The sequence below is a fragment of the Neltuma alba genome, unplaced genomic scaffold, assembly GCF_004799145.2.
Source record: "Neltuma alba isolate B1F8T4 unplaced genomic scaffold, ASM479914v2 tig00004754_pilon, whole genome shotgun sequence".
In the NCBI taxonomy this organism is placed as follows: domain Eukaryota; kingdom Viridiplantae; phylum Streptophyta; class Magnoliopsida; order Fabales; family Fabaceae; genus Neltuma; species Neltuma alba.
The window spans coordinates 16,798-34,310 of NW_021633848.1; the positions used below are offsets into that span (position 1 = coordinate 16,798).

At 31.7% G+C, this 17,513-nt stretch overlaps 2 protein-coding genes across 2 annotated transcripts; both read right to left on the minus strand.

Moving 5' to 3' along the window:
- Window positions 1–13,819: 13,819 nt before the first annotated feature.
- LOC114745685 (1-aminocyclopropane-1-carboxylate oxidase-like) lies at window positions 13,820–14,782 on the minus strand. The gene is made up of 2 exons (XM_028933848.1): window positions 14,448–14,782; window positions 13,820–14,117 (listed from the first exon to the last, which is right to left on the minus strand). The coding sequence occupies exons 1-2, from the start codon at window positions 14,772–14,774 to the stop codon at window positions 13,839–13,841; spliced, it is 606 nt and encodes a 201-aa protein (XP_028789681.1). The 5' UTR covers window positions 14,775–14,782; the 3' UTR covers window positions 13,820–13,838.
- Window positions 14,783–14,869: 87 nt separating this feature from the next.
- On the minus strand, window positions 14,870–15,611 carry LOC114745689 (1-aminocyclopropane-1-carboxylate oxidase-like). The gene is made up of 2 exons (XM_028933852.1): window positions 15,507–15,611; window positions 14,870–15,100 (listed from the first exon to the last, which is right to left on the minus strand). Exons 1-2 carry the CDS (start codon window positions 15,609–15,611, stop codon window positions 14,870–14,872), a joined length of 336 nt encoding a protein of 111 aa, XP_028789685.1.
- Window positions 15,612–17,513: the final 1,902 nt, after the last annotated feature.

Consider the following 17,513-nt stretch of genomic DNA (forward strand, 5'->3'; position numbering starts at 1 on the left):
CTGCTAAAGTCTTTCCATGTCTTTGAAGAAGTGCTGGAACTACAAACCATACGGATAGTAGGTTTGAGGCAGTTGTAGAAGTTCACAATATATATTTATATTGGTTTACGAGCGGAAATACATTTCATAAAACCTTGAACAAAGAACTCAAGCACTTGATCAAAACGAAAGAACAGAAAAAGAGTGGAGAGGCAAATATATAGATTTGAACAACTTCGTTTGGTTCTAATAAAGAAAATAATGTCAGAAATTGTTCAGAAACCTTTGGCCAGAACAAAAAACACAAAACTACTCAATTCGATTCTTTTGTTATTTATTCATATTCGTTACGTTTTCATTTTGTATGGTTATTTATTCTTTTACCACTCTTCAAGTTGACTACTCTTTTCCTTTCTAAGTTGCCTTCGTTTTTTTTTTTTTTTTGGGTATGTATTTCAGGTCATCCTACTATTAAATGCTTGGTTCGGTGAGTCTTCGCTCAAAATGTGAAGTTTCAAATTTGCCATTTCTACTCTATTATGAATTTGAGTTGACTTGTGGGGCAAACCAGGAGTATCATGATTAGAAATTTAAATTTGGCTATTCTTTATACATCTAGAATTAATTAACTAGGTATAGCTAGTAATTCATTTTTCCCAAAAAAATTGCAAGGGGAAAATCTGTCACAAATTGAATTTATGACGGATTTTGCTGGCGCACCTGCTGCTGATTTTAATTCTGTTGTCACAAATTTTTTAACTACGGATTTTATTAAACATCACATCGTTCACACTTTTTTTGGACAAAAACATAGTTCACTGTCTTTGGTAGGTTTTCCAGTTTATTTATTTGGAATTCAAATTGTGATTTCCCTAGGTGAACCCGGAATTTGACAAGACAATGCAGCTTTTGTTTTTTGAAAAAGATCAAGAATTATGTTTTTGTTTGGGCAAGTATACGTGTTTTCTGGCTAGCTTTTGTTTAAAATTATCCCATAAAGAAAAAAAAATAATTTCAGGTTTCAAAAGTATATGATACTATTTGATTGCATATAAATGACTGGAAAACGTTCATACTTCAAATTTTTTTTCAGAAAAATACATTATTATCTACATATATTTTTTATGAAAAGCAAAAATGACATTAGTAATTAAGCATAATTAATATCTTCATATATGACATAAATTGCAAAGGAATTATATTTGTATATTAACTACTCACTTATTATTAACATTTTTTGGTAATTATTTTTTTTAGGACCTCATAGTAATTCTCCCTTTAGAATAGTATAAAAAATGGTTTATAGGTATATTATTATACATGAGTTACCTCCATCGAAAATACATTTACAACACATATATTAGTTAATTGTGCTAATTCATATAGGCAGGAGTTTTAATAAAACAAAAAAGGCAGGAGTTTTAAAGAATGAATGTAAAAGGAAAAAAGTGAAGAAATATCATAATGTATAAAGGAATCTCATGTACCTTGTGATAGAAATCTAATTTGCACAATCAATTAGTCGGAAAACGCTGCTTGTTCATGTCATTTCATCACTTCTTTCCATAAGAAGTTGTCGAAAATTTCCAAGATCATGATCTCCTCCCAAGTTTACTTTTCTTCATGTAAATCCGGAAGACAACGCGGAAGTTTTATTAAAAACGTCCAAGTTGCAAATAAAATACTACCTCTGAACTTTAATATAATAACTAGTTTAATTTTTAATTTAGTCATAAATATAAGACTCCAGTCTATTTTGTCTTTCATTTTTTTTTCAATGTAGTCCTTGTAGTAATTGTACATGTTAAAGGTTCCATTAAATGGTGATTTTAACTAATACACATGATTAGTAAGGAAAGATAACACTTATTCATTACAAATAATTAACCTAACTAATTTTGTTAATCTTTTTAAATTAGTCAATTAGATTTTATATTAAGGACTGGAGGTAATATTTTAACTAGCACAGAAACTTAATAATAATTATTTTTTTAGAAATGATAATTTCACAAAATTGTTACATATTTAATCAATTCGACCATTAATTAATTGATCTGCTTCATGTTAACTATCATTTCAGAAACTTAATTTTTATTTTTCAAAAATAATAATTAGGGTTGATATAATCTTTCATTCCTTAAGTTTGCACGACTTTTGATTTTAGCCTCTGAAATTTTAAATCTTAAGTTTTGGTTTCTCGAAAGACAAAATAATTGAAGTATTTATTAGATTATAGGAACTAATATTTTTAATGGGGAAGAACTTGAGGGAATAAAACTTATGGTTTGAAATTTAACATATTAAAAAAAAACAAATTTGAGGGACTAAAAATTGTATTAATCCTAATAATTAAGTCTTTATTACACTGTACAAGAATAAACGTGTTAAACAGTGAGTTTCTGAATTTATTTGCCTGTCAATGTATATTCAATTTGGTTAGATGCGTAAGCACAAAAGAATTGACCATTAAGCGTAGAAACATGAAAAAATTATATATATATATATATATATATATATATTCTTAGCCAGTTCAAACTGGTTTCCGATTACCCAGTTTTGCCAATATTTTTCTGATAATTTTAGACCGTTTAAATCCAATATTTACTGGACTAGTTTTCGGAAGAAAAAACCCAATCACTTTAACGGGTACTTGCACGAAAATATTGCTTTGGATGGTGACTTGTTAATAATACTGCCTACCACTGTTGAAACTAAGTTCAGGTGTTATTCAAAATAAGAAAAGCATCTACACAGCGTATTGAGATGGAAACGTGTATTGGAATGTGCAAAACATGAGTTGGTAGTATGTTTGAAGACAAATGCTTATTTGGATCAACTTTTTCTCAGTCTAACTTATGGGGGTAAAAGCACCATAGCCCGTAGAAGCCACAAAATGCTGCGTCGGCGGTGGAGAAGTCGTTTTACCGTTAACAGTCTTCTGAAAATTTTATCAGCTCTTATCTACCCTTTCTCTTTCTTCCCTCTCACACCTCTTTCCCATTATCTCTCTGGCTCTTAATCTACCCGATCGTCTTTTGTCGTTGGTCTTCAGCCATTTAGTTCGTGATTGCCTTCCTATTCCTATTTCTCGCCCCAAAAGAATGATGATGGTTGCTGTATTTTTTGGAGTCTGTGGCGGCTTATGGTGATGATTGCAACACCTAACTTTCTATATACCAGTAGGGTCCACTTAACATCTGTGGATCACTAGACACCAGTGTTCTATTATAGAAAATGACAAATTTTTTTTTTATATATATAAATACTGACGAGTGATTCACACACTTGAACCCTACTTCTGAAGCACGTATGACAGGCACACAGATTTAAAATAATACTACTATTATATAAGTTACTACCCTGGTCATTCAGGATAATGACCCTTACCTGAGCACTGAAAGTACACACTCCCTTAAAGAAGGATACAAAATAGTATAATTACTAGTAAGTGGGGGTTACTTGCTCTTAAACATCTAATAAGTCAGATAATTAAATATCAAAATAATTATTCTATAGGTACAAAAGCAGCAGGCATTCCTGCTCTTCATACAAGCCCACCTTCAGCACTTATGACCTCCTTACTCTTGGAATTGCTTGCTCTAGCTGTATAATATAGGAAGGGAGGGTGAGATTCGAACGAATCCCCGTAGTAGTAATTTCCATCAAACAAATGTGCAGATTACATAAAGCATGCAAAACAAGTTAAAGTGGAACATAACCTTGCAAGCTAATGCAATTAAGCATTTATGCGCAATGACAGACAGACAAGCTGAATAAATAATGCGCAAATAATTGGCAATCACTGCCCCATGTCTATCAGCTACACGTGATCACGGCTAATAATCCATGCAAGGAATTAAGGATTACACGTTCTCATGCTTTAGAAAAAGCAATATGGCACAAACAGACATGCAGCAATCATACACAAGTGTAAGGTAGGAAAGAACTACTACCTGAACCTTCTGCTTCAAAATCAAACCTTACTTGTTTCCTTTCTCTTAGCTTCTTCGGTAGGCTTTTGCAGATATCAAAACCTATTATATTAGTAAGGGTAGGTTAATGCTTGATCCAACATAATTTATAAATTAAATAACTCTTTAAATCCCAATCTCTTTCAATCTCTACCCTCACTTAATAGTTAGTCATCCTGGAAAATTTTTCTTATTTAAACTATTCTCTTTGAAGGGTTTCCTTCCTTATCTCAATCCATGCAGTTACTTTACTTAGTAACTGGTCATTTTGGTCAAAAATACTATTTTTATTGATTATATTTGAAGGCAAATAATGAGTTCCCTATACTTAATCATTCTAATCTTATTGAAATTAAATCAATTAAAATTCAACTCTACTTCTTTTACCAGTTTGGCCAAGACACACACCCAAACTACGCGTACTTACCTAAATTCCCATGCACCCATAAATATTTTCATAATTAACTAAACATCATTCTTAATCTCTTAGATCCCAACTTAAACTTCCTTAAACAAATATCTAACTTTAAGTTTATTTGGCGACCAAATAGCCATTAACTTTAATTCTCACATCCTTCAATCTTTAAAACTTCCCATTATATCTATTCTATAACCACTAGTCTATTTCCTTACTTCTCCATATCTTAAATTCATGGAAATCACTTCACATTGTATTAATTCATTTCTAACTTTAAACATCTACCCATCTAATTCCTTCAAACTTTAACATTCCTCAAACGACCTTTCTTAAAACCTCTAACAATAGTAGTTTCGAAATACCTTTGAGCCATAATTTTGAAATAGTATATCAAACTAGCTTCAATTGGAATACCTAACTAACATTTTAAAACTTCGTGTTTGAATTTCCGTCAATCTCATCCTCAAAACTCAAAATCCCAAACTTCAAACATCTTGTTGATGTCCATTGGCCGAGGCAATATATATTTATATTCCTCCTCAATTACTTTTCCTTCCATTATAATCCCACGGCCCTTATATATAAAATATAACCAGTGCAAATTCCTACGTAAGTCATATATTACTACATATACTGAAACTATATGCATATATATATATATATATCAGTTCGGTCTCCTCTCCAAAACGGTCATCATCTAACCAGCGACTATTTCCCTAGCTCCATGAATTCAAGTCTCACGACAGCAACAAACACACACACACACACACAGGCTTCTGTTCTCCCCATTCAAACAGATCCAAAATCACTATCCTACATTTAACACAGCTAGCTAGTTATATACATATATATATATATATATTTCAGAAGTCGGCCAACACGGAGCATATATATATATATATATTACTCCAGCACGTTACCCTCCAAGTCAATAACACACATAAAATATATATATATATTTTGCATCTTCCTCGGTCTCTTCCTCCAAACCGTAACCAACCTTAAACAAAAGATTTCGCCGCCGTTTATAAACAGCAGAACCAAACTCCCAAAGCTTATAACCCCTGTTTCGGTGACTAAAGAACAGAGGAAGTAACCGATGCATATATAGATATCTATTACTTCTTGTTAACTCCAAAAACTCACAGCACAAAGTATCAGAATAAAGAGTTTGGCTCCAAAGATCACCACTCTAGCTTCGTACAGCCATAGCCCAGAAACAAACATCGACATACAACAACGAAACTCAAGCTTGCAAAACTACACCAGAGTTCGGCCAAAACCAGAATAGAAACAACAGCAAGAAATCTCACATGCACGCCATAAGACACACTCCATAACCATCAACAAACACCGTTCTTTCATCATCATTGAGTTTCAGATTCAACCAAGATTTTCTCTCACTAAAACGTATCTCTCTCTCTCCTTGACAACACCAGAAACATGACCGAAACCAGAAAATGAAGACAGTGATGGACATGTGAAGTTCACCTTGACAGTTTAACCGGTTTGCAAGCAGGTGTAGCTCCTCCGATCACCACCTCCATCGCCAACTTCTTCCTCTCGCTCTCCGTCCTCACTCTCGGTCCGTCTCTATTTGTCTCGTCTCTCTCTCTTTTCTTTGGACACTGACTGAGTGAAGTGCAACGCGTGGTGATCAGCTGTTACATGGAGGAGTGAATCAGGTGGCAAACAAAGAAGGCAGCACGTGTACTACATGGTTGCTGAGTCATTTTGCCCTCCTAATAATTATTCCTCCAATCCTATCATTTCTCCTATTTTTCTGAAATATAAGATATATCCAGAAATTAAACCAAAATATCCTGAATGGATTTTTCTTATCCATCACAACTGGTTATCCTAAAATTCTCAGATTAAATATAAATCTCTAAGTATTTTTCCATAATTTTCAGAGAAAATAAACCATTCTTCTCTTAAAATTATCTATTAAAATTATTTAAGCCATTTTTGGGGAAATACTTTTTCCAAAATGTCTCTAAACCCTAAAAATCATTATTCCATAATTTTCCCCCTTTATTTGGCAAATAAATAATTTTAATAAATTTTTCTCTTTTCTACTCATTCTAAATTATAAAATTCGGGGTGTTACAATGATTCAAGAGGAAGAGAAGGCGAAGGTGTATCGAATGAAGATGGAGGCGGGGGACCTCCCATCTCCTCTAATTGCCCGATGGAATTTGAAAACAATTTAACCCTCATGCTTTCATTTACAATGTGCCGTTTTTGTGCTCATTCACTTTTATTATTGTTTTTATTTTTTCCTGCTTTGCATTTTTTTCTTTTCTTCTTTCTTCAAAGACCTGCTTCAGTGTATTTTGGATGTGGGGATGTTATTGATGTTTTTCCAATTAAATATATTTAATTAACTAAAATGTATTTTCAAAATTTTCCTGATAACAATTATTTTCATTTTATAATTTTAATGGCTCTAGGATTATTACATTATATGCATATAATAACTGACTTTTACTCTAACTTAAATTTGTAAAAGTTAGTTTTGTCACCATTAATCCAAACACACCTATAGTTGTTGTTTAGCACGTGCAATTTCTATATTATGTTCAACTCCTTTGGTTCAAGTTTTGCTTTAGAAAACCGAATATACCCTAAATTAGGTTCGTTTATTCCCTTGAGACATATGATTCACAAGAAGTACATAGGAGCAGAAAAGTAGTCTCATTCCAGCATTTGTCCCTTTGGGAGAAAAGTAAGATGGACTAAGTTCATGCATTTTTCTTATATGTGTTCTATTTTTCAAAAAGAAGGCCAAACATGTGGTTGTTGGTAGGATTTAATTTGATTCTGTGCAACCTTAAAAAGATTTTTACCATTATGATTCAAATCCATTGCTTTTCATCATTCACGCCATCCGAAAGATGATATGGATCACACAGGACGTGAAAAATATCATTCACAAGATTATTATGAATTTCCCAATGTATTTCATAAACAAAACTAACCCCTCTTTTCTTTGCTCTTAGTTGAATCAATATTATGCTAACCTAGAGAACAAACGCACTTGTAAGTGTTCTCTGAAATTAAATATAGGTATGTTGGTTTATAGGTTGATCACTTTACTACTTGTTACGCTTGTGGTGAACGCTAGGCGGCAAATAATTCTCATAATTTCCAAACGTAGCTTTGTCAAGGTGGTTGATTGTGATGTTTTCCCGCTTTCAAACTCACTACTCTACCCAAAGTACTCCCTACAGTCCCACATTAACCCTCTATGAGCAAAAAGGGAAGAAAATGGTATACATAGTGGAATGAATTGGACTGCTTTTGGCTTAACAATGACATATCAGTTTTGTAGGACTTAAGTAGGGGTTGTGGAAATGCTGAGCTTATTTTGGGAGTTTATCAAGCAAAAGGGATGTATCATGAACCCCTGTGTCATTAGTTCTTCTTTTAAATTAGAGGGACAGACAATAATGGTATGAAATTACAAACAAAATTGATCCCATAACTTTTCACTGACAAAGAATCTTTCATGACACTGGACTTGTATTGCTTTTGTTGGGGGTGTTTACTGGAGGTTTAAAGGAGTGGATTGACGTTGGGTTATGAAACTAAATCGGATTTAAACCCTTGAAACCTTGAAATTTTGACTTTTTTCCTCATGAAACCCTAACTCAGGTGTTGAAATTAAACTAATTGGATTGATAGGTGTAATGAGTCCTATATCAAGAGGGCTACTTTGAAAGAAGAACATTATTATAAAGCCTGGGGTTTCCCAACTCCAACAATTAGCTTATGAGATCAATATAGTTCTTTCAAGGACTTCTGCTTGCTAATTGTAGGCTTGGGATGTTAATAGATGTTAAGGCTAACTTAGAAATGATCTTTGAGCTCCGATAGTTGTTATATGTTCTTGAAATTATATGATATGAACCCATACACGGGCATGGTCTTGTGTTATTTCAGGATCTATTTTCGACTCTACGCATACGGAGACCTCTTTCGGCCGTGGGTCACTTACTTACACTAGAGAGTTGATCCTTATGTACAATACATGAGAAAAGAACGAAGAATCAATGTAAGGACCTGTTTTAACAATTATATGCGAGTCTAAATTTTTTATATAAAATTGAAAATCGGGATAGTGGGGCTGGGATTTAAAAAATAAATAAAATCCTAAATCCTTGGTTAGAAACATGCCTAAAGAAGGAAAACTACTGCAAAATGTGTGAAAACTAGGAAGACATGAGATAACTTGTTTTGCCAAAAAGATGAATATTGTTATTTCTTGCATTAAAATTTATCATTTGCTTGTTATGGGACCTCACAGTACCTATACTTTATCAAGCAGTACAAATCATGGAGAAAAATCATAGACCTTTGTGTGAATGACCTGAAGCTCCCAGCAAGAAAAACTTGTTACTTCTTGCACTGGAATTTATCATTTACTTGCTATAAAATTTTTTATAATTAAATTCTTTTATTGGAGCCACATAGTGATTTTCACAATTATATACGAGTCTCTTGTAAGAAATTTAACGAGGTTCTAATCTGTATATTAAAAAAAGTGGTTAGTATATTACATCAAATTTGTGGATTTTAGTATATTTATATCTGTACATTTTTATTTTCACATTACTACCAAATCTTGCGAAATGAGCATCCGCCTACCAAGCAATGCAAGCGTACTTCACCAAACTGAAAAAATATAATATTCATTTCTAGTTGTTTTCTTAAGACTCTCACATCAAGCCCACCACTATAATCCTAGTCCTTGTTGGATGTAAAATAAATTATTATCAACTAAACCAACTTTTATTTTCTTTTTATTTTATGCAATACGTATGCATTGATTTTACCAGACAAGATGTCAAATGTATTAATGAAATATATAATTTATAATAAAATTATATTATTTATAAATTATGAATAATACGATTTATTTTTTGAAACTTTAAGCAATATGTCCTATTTATAAGTCAATCTGTTTCACTGGAATTAAGCAAAATATATCTCGTTAACACTGTCTTAAGATTTAAAGACTTTACAACTTTACTTCTATTTAATATATATTCTATCTCAAGAGTTTAAAGTATACACAATAATAAATAAATGGTAAACTTGTATGTTCAAATAAGAAGTTTAAGATGTAACTCGTATAAGACCAAAAAAAATAATCTCTATCTGCTTTGTAAATATGTTGGTGATTTCTAAATAGCTCTATAAGTGTTCTTTAAGTCTGAAAGTATGTTCTGATCCTGATGAGCTCCATCATCCAACTCATCTACAGTTTTTGTTATAAAAAATAAAACAGGATGAAGTGTATATGGAGGCCGACCTAAGTTCGTTCTTTCTTTCTTTCTTTCTTTCTTTTTTGAAAAAAAGGGTATAAGTGGAGCATCTTCCCAACGATTTAGTATACTATTCATACAGTACTACTTTATATTTGTTGGGGACAATTATCTTTATCTGTTACTTTCTAAGTAAAATGGTCCACTGGACTTTCTTTTCCTTTGAGAATGACTACACAAAGTTCTTAGGATAATCAAAGGGGATATCCATATATATTATTTTGGAAGTAACCGCCTTTTTTTCTTTTCAAATAAAGACTTTATTTAAGTTTTAAAGTTTCATCTTTTGTTACTTCACCAAAACGTTTGATTTGATCCAGAATAAATGATATTTGAATGTCGGCATTATAAAGGATAAAATAAATTTGCAAGTAATAGATTTTGGGGGAGAATTACCATATCAAGGCCAAAAAATATTGGGACAATTACTATATGAATGTTTTAATAATGAAATGTAATTACTAAGGAGTCCTATAATAACTGAACAGCATGCCATCACAAGGTTTAACATAAAAAATGATAATATGTTTGTGTTACTCATTTGTCATGGGATGTTTTAGTTATTACATTCATTTCTTAGGATTGTCTGATAATTCTTTCACTAAAAAAAAATTGACTTTCAGCGGCGATTTTTTAGTAGTGACTATAACTGAAACTTATTAGTGGCAACAAAACACTACTACAAAAAAGACGTTTTACAGCAGTTAAAATAACCTTTCACAGTTGTTTTGAGAGCGATGTATACACCACCGATATGAAGTGTAGAGGATTTCACGACTGCTGTGATATGGGATTTTTCACGACAGTTATATAAATAACTGCCTTGAAAAGATTTTTTTTTAGTTTATCTTTCATCCTATTGATCAGGATGGAACGGGAGAACAAAGTCCTAAGGCAAAGAGGTTTGAGAATCAATCAACTAATAACCTATCACTAGTCAAAAGCATTCTGATAGAGCAAAAGTATATCCTTTCCCTGCCATCATAGTGCTACTTAGCTTCACCTTCAACCACTAGACCGAAGCCACTAAGATTTAATGAAGGTAAAATTAAAGACCTAGATCTGAGAAAATTCATGAATTTTAGGTTGTCAAACTTCGATTTACAAAATGAGAGAGACAAAAATCGGATCTATTCAGGCATTCAAGTATCAAAGTATGTTTAAATAATGAGAGGAGAAAAAATTAGATCTATTTAAACTTAGAACAAACATCATATTTTTAATATAAAAAAAAACAAACTACAAAAACTATGAAATCCTCGGAAAGAATGGAGGAGAAAGGGCATAAAACTCAAAAATAACAATAAAAAGGATGACGCGACGGTGACGGCGATAGAGATGGAGATAGAAGAACATGGTGAAGATGATAGAAGTAAGGGACAAATGCCGGCAAAAGTAGGAGGAGGCAGAAAATTGAGTGGAGATAGCAATAGAGGACCATGAGCTTTGACTGTGAAAAGTAAAAACTATCACACGATAGATAGGGTTTTAAACTTTTAATAAACTTTTTAAGGCGGTTTTCTAAAAAACCGCTGTAAAAAAAAACTTTTACAGTGGTTTTTAAAAAACCATCATAAAAGAACTTTTCATAGTGGTTTTTTGGATAGTGAAAAGTAAAATTCACTTCCATATAATTACAAAAATGCCATTGCCATTTTGTTTACAGTGTTCTCCTTGATGACCATCGTGAAAGCTTTTTTTTACAGTGTACATGAAAGTCATTGCTAAAGACCTTTTTAGCAGTGACAAAAGCCTGCCAGGTGTCACCACGTCACCCGCCACCTCATCTATGCCACGAGTCCACACGTCAACGCACCATGTCACCAACTAGATATTATCACTATAAATATGACTTTTCTATGGTTCGAACTCCTGACCTCCTCATTATACATCCCTTCTTCTTGCCACTAAACTGAAATAAATTTGATGATAATTGTTATAAATCAAATATATATAATAGTAATAAAATATTAAAATAGACTTTCAGTGACAACAAAACAGTCGTCGCTGAAACTACACTTTAGTGATGACCAAAAATGTTACTGCTGAAAATGACCTTTTTTGTCACCCCTAAAGGCTATTATATTAAATATTGTTAAATAATAATATTAAATATTTATATTTAATTTTATTATTTGATTAAAATATTTATTTATAATATCCATTTTGTATAAAAAAATATAATTCATACAACATAATTTGTTATATTTTTTATTTCTAATTATTTAAGCTATTATTTATATTTATAATTGTGAAATATGAAAATAGCATATAAAAATAATACCTCTCCAATCCTTAATATAGGACCTAGTTATTGAGTTGATTTTGGTACTAAATATAAGACTTATTCATCAGATTTATTAATAATGACACCTTAAATTATCAACACATACTCATTAATTAATATTTCATTACAACATTTAAATAGTTTGATACAAAATATATCATTTATAGTAACAAGTGACATAAAATACAAATGTGTCTATTTTTTCAAAATAAATGAATTACTTTCTTTTGCAACAAATGATGTTATCATTGTTTTCAACCCTTCATAACTTGTACCTTCCTTTATGCTTCTTATTCTTACACTACTCTCAACATATTGCATATCATCTTTTTCATCATCATTTAGAAACTTCTTATATGAAAGAAACAAAATACGTGCTTTCCGAACATACTTACCATTTGTAATGTAAACATACCATATAGTTATCATTAACAAGTCAAGCAACTAAATTGACAATTATTGCGGGCTGTGTTGAGGCCACATTTTTCCATTCCATAGCATAGACATTCTACCTATAACAACCTTCATCATTTTCATTCATTGCCACTTAATCATAGGCAAACACGTCAAGCCACCAACAATATACCTAAAAATAGAGTACCTTTTATTACTCTACCCACCCATAATGAAACCTAACTTAAACTATCAACATAGCATAATGAAGAGGGAGATGAATGTTACAAATCAAAAAATCTGTTGAGACGATAAAGAGGGAAAGTGTTTTGACTTCAAGAAGGTGATGAGGAAGATGATCGATGAAATCCATTTCTTTAATCTGAAATTCTTTTGTTTCTTATGGATCATTTGGAGGAAGATGCACAAAAATGACCCTATCTTTCGCTTTCTGTTTCTCAATCATTAAAGATAGAAAAGTAATTATAGCTTTGCATTCTTTTGCAATGAAGTCCCCTTGGAACTTATTGTCTATTTAATTTGTAATTTATGTGGGACCTTTCTGCAGTATTTACTCTTGTTTGGGACCTTAGTGCCATTTTTCCATGATTAATTTGCTCAGTTTTTGTTTATATGGAATGGTTGGCGCAATCCAGAACTTCCCACACATTACAAGAGGACGATATGTCGTTCTCTCTCTCTCTCTCTCTCTCTCTCTCTCTCTCTCTGTTCTTTTTTCTTTAGTATTCTTACATTGGCGTAAATGGTAAATAACTTTAGTTGGTAACATATTTTAAATACATAGTTATATCAAAGCCACAGTTGAAACTTGGAAGAGACAATTTGCAAAGAGGGCCCTCCATGTGGACGTTTGCGTTCTGAAGACCTATCAGTCAGGCTCCACATGGTACTAAGAAGGAGAAAACCAATATTAAGAGAGGGACAAAAAAGTCAATGTGATAAAATTGGAATCAAATCAATCATTTTTTGCCGACATCAAAATAAATCAATTTGCATCAAATATTTACTCTTTTTCTTTTTAGCAAGAACATTTCTTCTTGTTTTCTGCTCTTATTCTAGAGTTGGATATTTCCTCTGATTTATCATGACATTATAGTGTGTGTGACATGAATACATGCAAAAAAAAATTGTTTATGCTGCAAAATATGCTGAATTTTCATCGAATTTAATATTTCTTGAAACCGCTGAAATTAGAGAAACCAGAAATCCAACATTTGGGAAAAGAAAGATATGAAAAGAATGCTATCTTTTATTGATAAATTCATGGCTCACTGACAATGAAGTACAACCAATCAAATTCAACCACTATAGTAAGAATGTGAATAAGTAAACCAAAAAAAATCCCTGATAGTGATAACCCTTCTGTTTTATTTTTAATTTGTGTGTATAATTTCTTGTATATTGTTCCTTTTTCCGAATCAGGTACATATATTTCCTTCTTAAGCTGTTGCGGCAGTGGGGTTCGCAGCTTTCATGGCATCAAACCTTGGCTCCTTAGCCTGAAACTTAAGTGCAGCATAGAGCTTCATGTAATCTTCAAACACAAATTTTGGATAAATCTGTTTCATTTCTTCTTCCTTTCCCTCAATCAATTGTGGAGCTGGATGAATAAAAGCATCACTTCCTGGATTGTAGAATGAAGCTACGGACATCCTCGTACCATTTGTTTGTGCAATCACACGATGTTCCACACTCTTGTACTTCCCATTTGTGATTACCTGTTCACGAAATCATCAAGACATGATTAAATTAAATTTAGAGAGATAAAACATAAGTTGGGTCCCACCTGCGTTATCTTAATCTCTCTATAGTTGCACAATCTGCTGAATTGTTTGTGATGATACATATCAAGTTGTAGTACATATAGGTTTGTTTTGAATGGAGGGGAAAACGGGAAGAAAATAAGGAGGGAATAGCACGAAGGACTGCTACCAAAAGTAGCAAGAAAATTTACTATTTTTGGAAGTTTTCCTTCCTAATATTCTTTTCTCTCTATTTTTCTAATTAATTAAGGAATAAAGTTTTATGGAGATATTTATGTTTAATACCTCAAGTTGGTCACCAAGATTCACCACGATCGAATGGCGCATTGGAGGCACATCAATCCATTGGCCGTCTTTGAGAAGTTGGAGTCCACAGACCTTGTCATCTTGGAAGAGAAGGATGATGCCACCCGCATCGGTATGGGCACGGAGACCTTTCACGAGTTTAGGGTTGGGGCAAGCAGGGTAGTTGGCAACCTTTGTTCCAAAATTTGGTCCTCTTGACCCATGGAATGCCTTCTTGAGGTAACCCTTCTCCAGTCCAAGATTCTCACAAAGCAAGTCTAATAGTTCCTCCGCAAGTTTTTGTATCTGTTTTGCAAATTCCTTCATCACCTTCCTGCATTTAATTTGAATTTATATAGTTCAGTATATGTACATATACATGTGTATATAATAATATAAAACACATGTTTGAGTTTGATTTTTCACATGTATTCTTCAGTAAGATTTGAGATTTCAGACAAATTTGAGTCAGGCAAGTGACGCAAGAAGAATGTGCTTTCCCAATCCATGTCCTTAACTTCAGCTCCAACACCTTCTAATGCTTTGCTTGCCACAAATTCTTTGAACCTTTGCTCCATGCATTTCCTATAATGCTCTTTTGTTAACCTCTCCACTGTGTCCAAAAGTTCATTGGCTATCCCGTGGTTCACCAACTACAAAAGAAAAGCAATCAAATTTTATTTAATAATTGCCACCAAAATTAACAAAATAATAATAATAATACTCCCTCCATCCCTTATTATAAGAAACAACTACTACAACACAGTTCAAAATATTAGTTAAAGTTAGTTAAAAACAATAAATGTGTAAGATATATACATAATTTTCTAATTATATCCTTCTTTGTAAAGAGAATATGTGAGAGATACTTTGAGTAGAAATTCATTGCAGAGATATAATAAGTAGCATATATTTAATGGAGCTACAAATAAAAAGACTAGTTTAAAATTTCAAACAAAGAGAATTTATTTCTTATATTTAGAAACACTATTATGAGAGAGATTGTTTCTTATAAAAAGGAAGGGACGGAGTAATAAATATGCAAAGATGTATATATACCTCAAAAAATTCCCAATTCTCACAAGCGTCATTAATTTTCTCCATAGTGGCCTGTCTCTCTTCACCATTAAGCTTCTCCAAGTTGATTACTGGGAAGTTCGCCATTAGAAAACAGTCAAAACTCTGTTACTTTCTTTAGTTTCTGAGCTATCTTTGTGAGTTTCTATGCTTATTTCCAAGTAAAGTGTGTGGTATTTATAGAAAGCAGTTCAAAGACGAGGAAGACAGCAGGAAGCTACACTAAAGAAAGACATTAATTATGACTTAAACGCTTACATAATCTGACCGTTGAAGAGATTAATTTGCGTCGTTGAATTTTCCACTGATAATTTGGTGTCTGCTTTAACATTACTGTGTTTTTAATGTGATGGGTTTTTTGTTTGTTTTGGATGATCTCACTGTCCCATTTCTTGGAAAGTGGCAAAAGTTAAAGCGGTCTAAATTTGTCTCAATTGATTCTATCGAGGTGTCTAGTCGAAGAAGAAATCATGGACACGCAAGCAAATTTGTAGGGGCATTTAATGATTAAGCTTTACCTTACGCGTGAGAAAAGTGAGTTGGTAAAAATAATTCAGGTTCAGATCAAATGTCAATATGAATATAAGAAAGAGTTGGTATTTCTTTGAAAGTAAAAAAATTTTAAAAGCGTGTTTTTTAAGATATAAAAATTGTTTACATATTCAAATAAAATAATATAACTTGTTATATTTGTAATATTAATATGGAATAAATAAAATTATTTTATTTTATATGTTTAGGTGCATAATTAATTGACATGTTAATTAATTCCCCACACTTATAATGATAACGGTAAATAAATTCCTTTTAAGAAAAAAATGAGACCTGATCAAAAGAATAAACAATAAAAAGTTATCAAAATATGAAAAAGCTATCTTATCCCACTAAGATATTGAAATTTTTTCTTCTCAAGTTTGTCTCAGTTATTAATTTGGTCGCTGAAGTTTATATTAATTAAGTCCCTAAAGTTTCCTAACGTACACGATTAGTTCTTATAGTTTTAAGACATATAATTGTCGACACACATTGGCTAATAAGTGTAATCTGAGAAATGCGGTAAGTGAATTTGTGATGAAAGTCAGTTGAAGAGCTAAATTCAAAATAAAATTTGTATTTGTATCTTTGATTAATGAATGAGATCTCTTGCAGTCTATAATTATAAGAGCCCTTTTAAATGATGCATGGCTAAATCTTGTCTTGTTGCTTGACTTAAAAAGAAGCTAAGAAAAAAATGATTGTTATTATTATTAATCATGTTATATATTCTCATTGCTGTATAATATTTTTACACAGGTATTAATTTTAAAAGTTTTGCTAAATCTAAGGCTATCCATAGCTTCTTGAATATTTGCATATATAATTATATATGACCAAGAATTTAAAAACTATACCAATCACTGAATTGAGCAAACAGTGTTTCAACGGTTAGTAATCATACCGTGATCATGATTAATTTTATATGTTAAATGTAGCATTAAAGGGAATTTTTTTTATGGGATTTAAAGGGAATATTTTATATAATGTTATATTGCAAAATTAAATTTATAGGACGTGTTTAAATTTTTAAACTTTTTTATTGTTAAATATCATTTATTAATATATGAAAATTAAAATCCGATAAGATGTGACGGTGTCTTCTCTTTAATTTAGCAAAATAAATACTTTTTTTTAAAAAAAATATAATTTAAGAAAATCAAAATATTTTATACATTAAAAAATAAAAAGGATATAATTTGGACATGTAACATTTGAATAATGTATGCAACTATTTTAAAGTTCATAGTTTTATGATAAATATAAATATATTTGCATATTTCCTCGTAGTTTTATTTTTTTTATTGATTATAATGCATGATATGCATAAAATATAGCTTAGAAACATGACAATTTTTTTAAAAAATATATAAGAATATAGCCAGTTCAATCTGGTTTCCAATTACCCAGTGTTGCCAATCTTTTTCTGATAATTTTGGACCGGTTAAATCCAAT

Excerpts from the sequence above, each read along its gene's own strand:
- LOC114745685 (XM_028933848.1), bottom strand. The coding sequence starts at position 14,774 with ATGAAGGAATTTGCAAAACAGATACAAAAACTTGCGGAGGAACTATTA. Across the intron at positions 14,118-14,447 it reads ATCTTGGTGACCAACTTGAG|GTAATCACAAATGGGAAGTA; the intron begins GTATTAAACATA and ends TTTCGTGAACAG.
- LOC114745689 (XM_028933852.1), bottom strand. The coding sequence starts at position 15,611 with ATGGCGAACTTCCCAGTAATCAACTTGGAGAAGCTTAATGGTGAAGAG. Across the intron at positions 15,101-15,506 it reads AGAATTGGGAATTTTTTGAG|TTGGTGAACCACGGGATAGC; the intron begins GTATATATACAT and ends TTTCTTTTGTAG.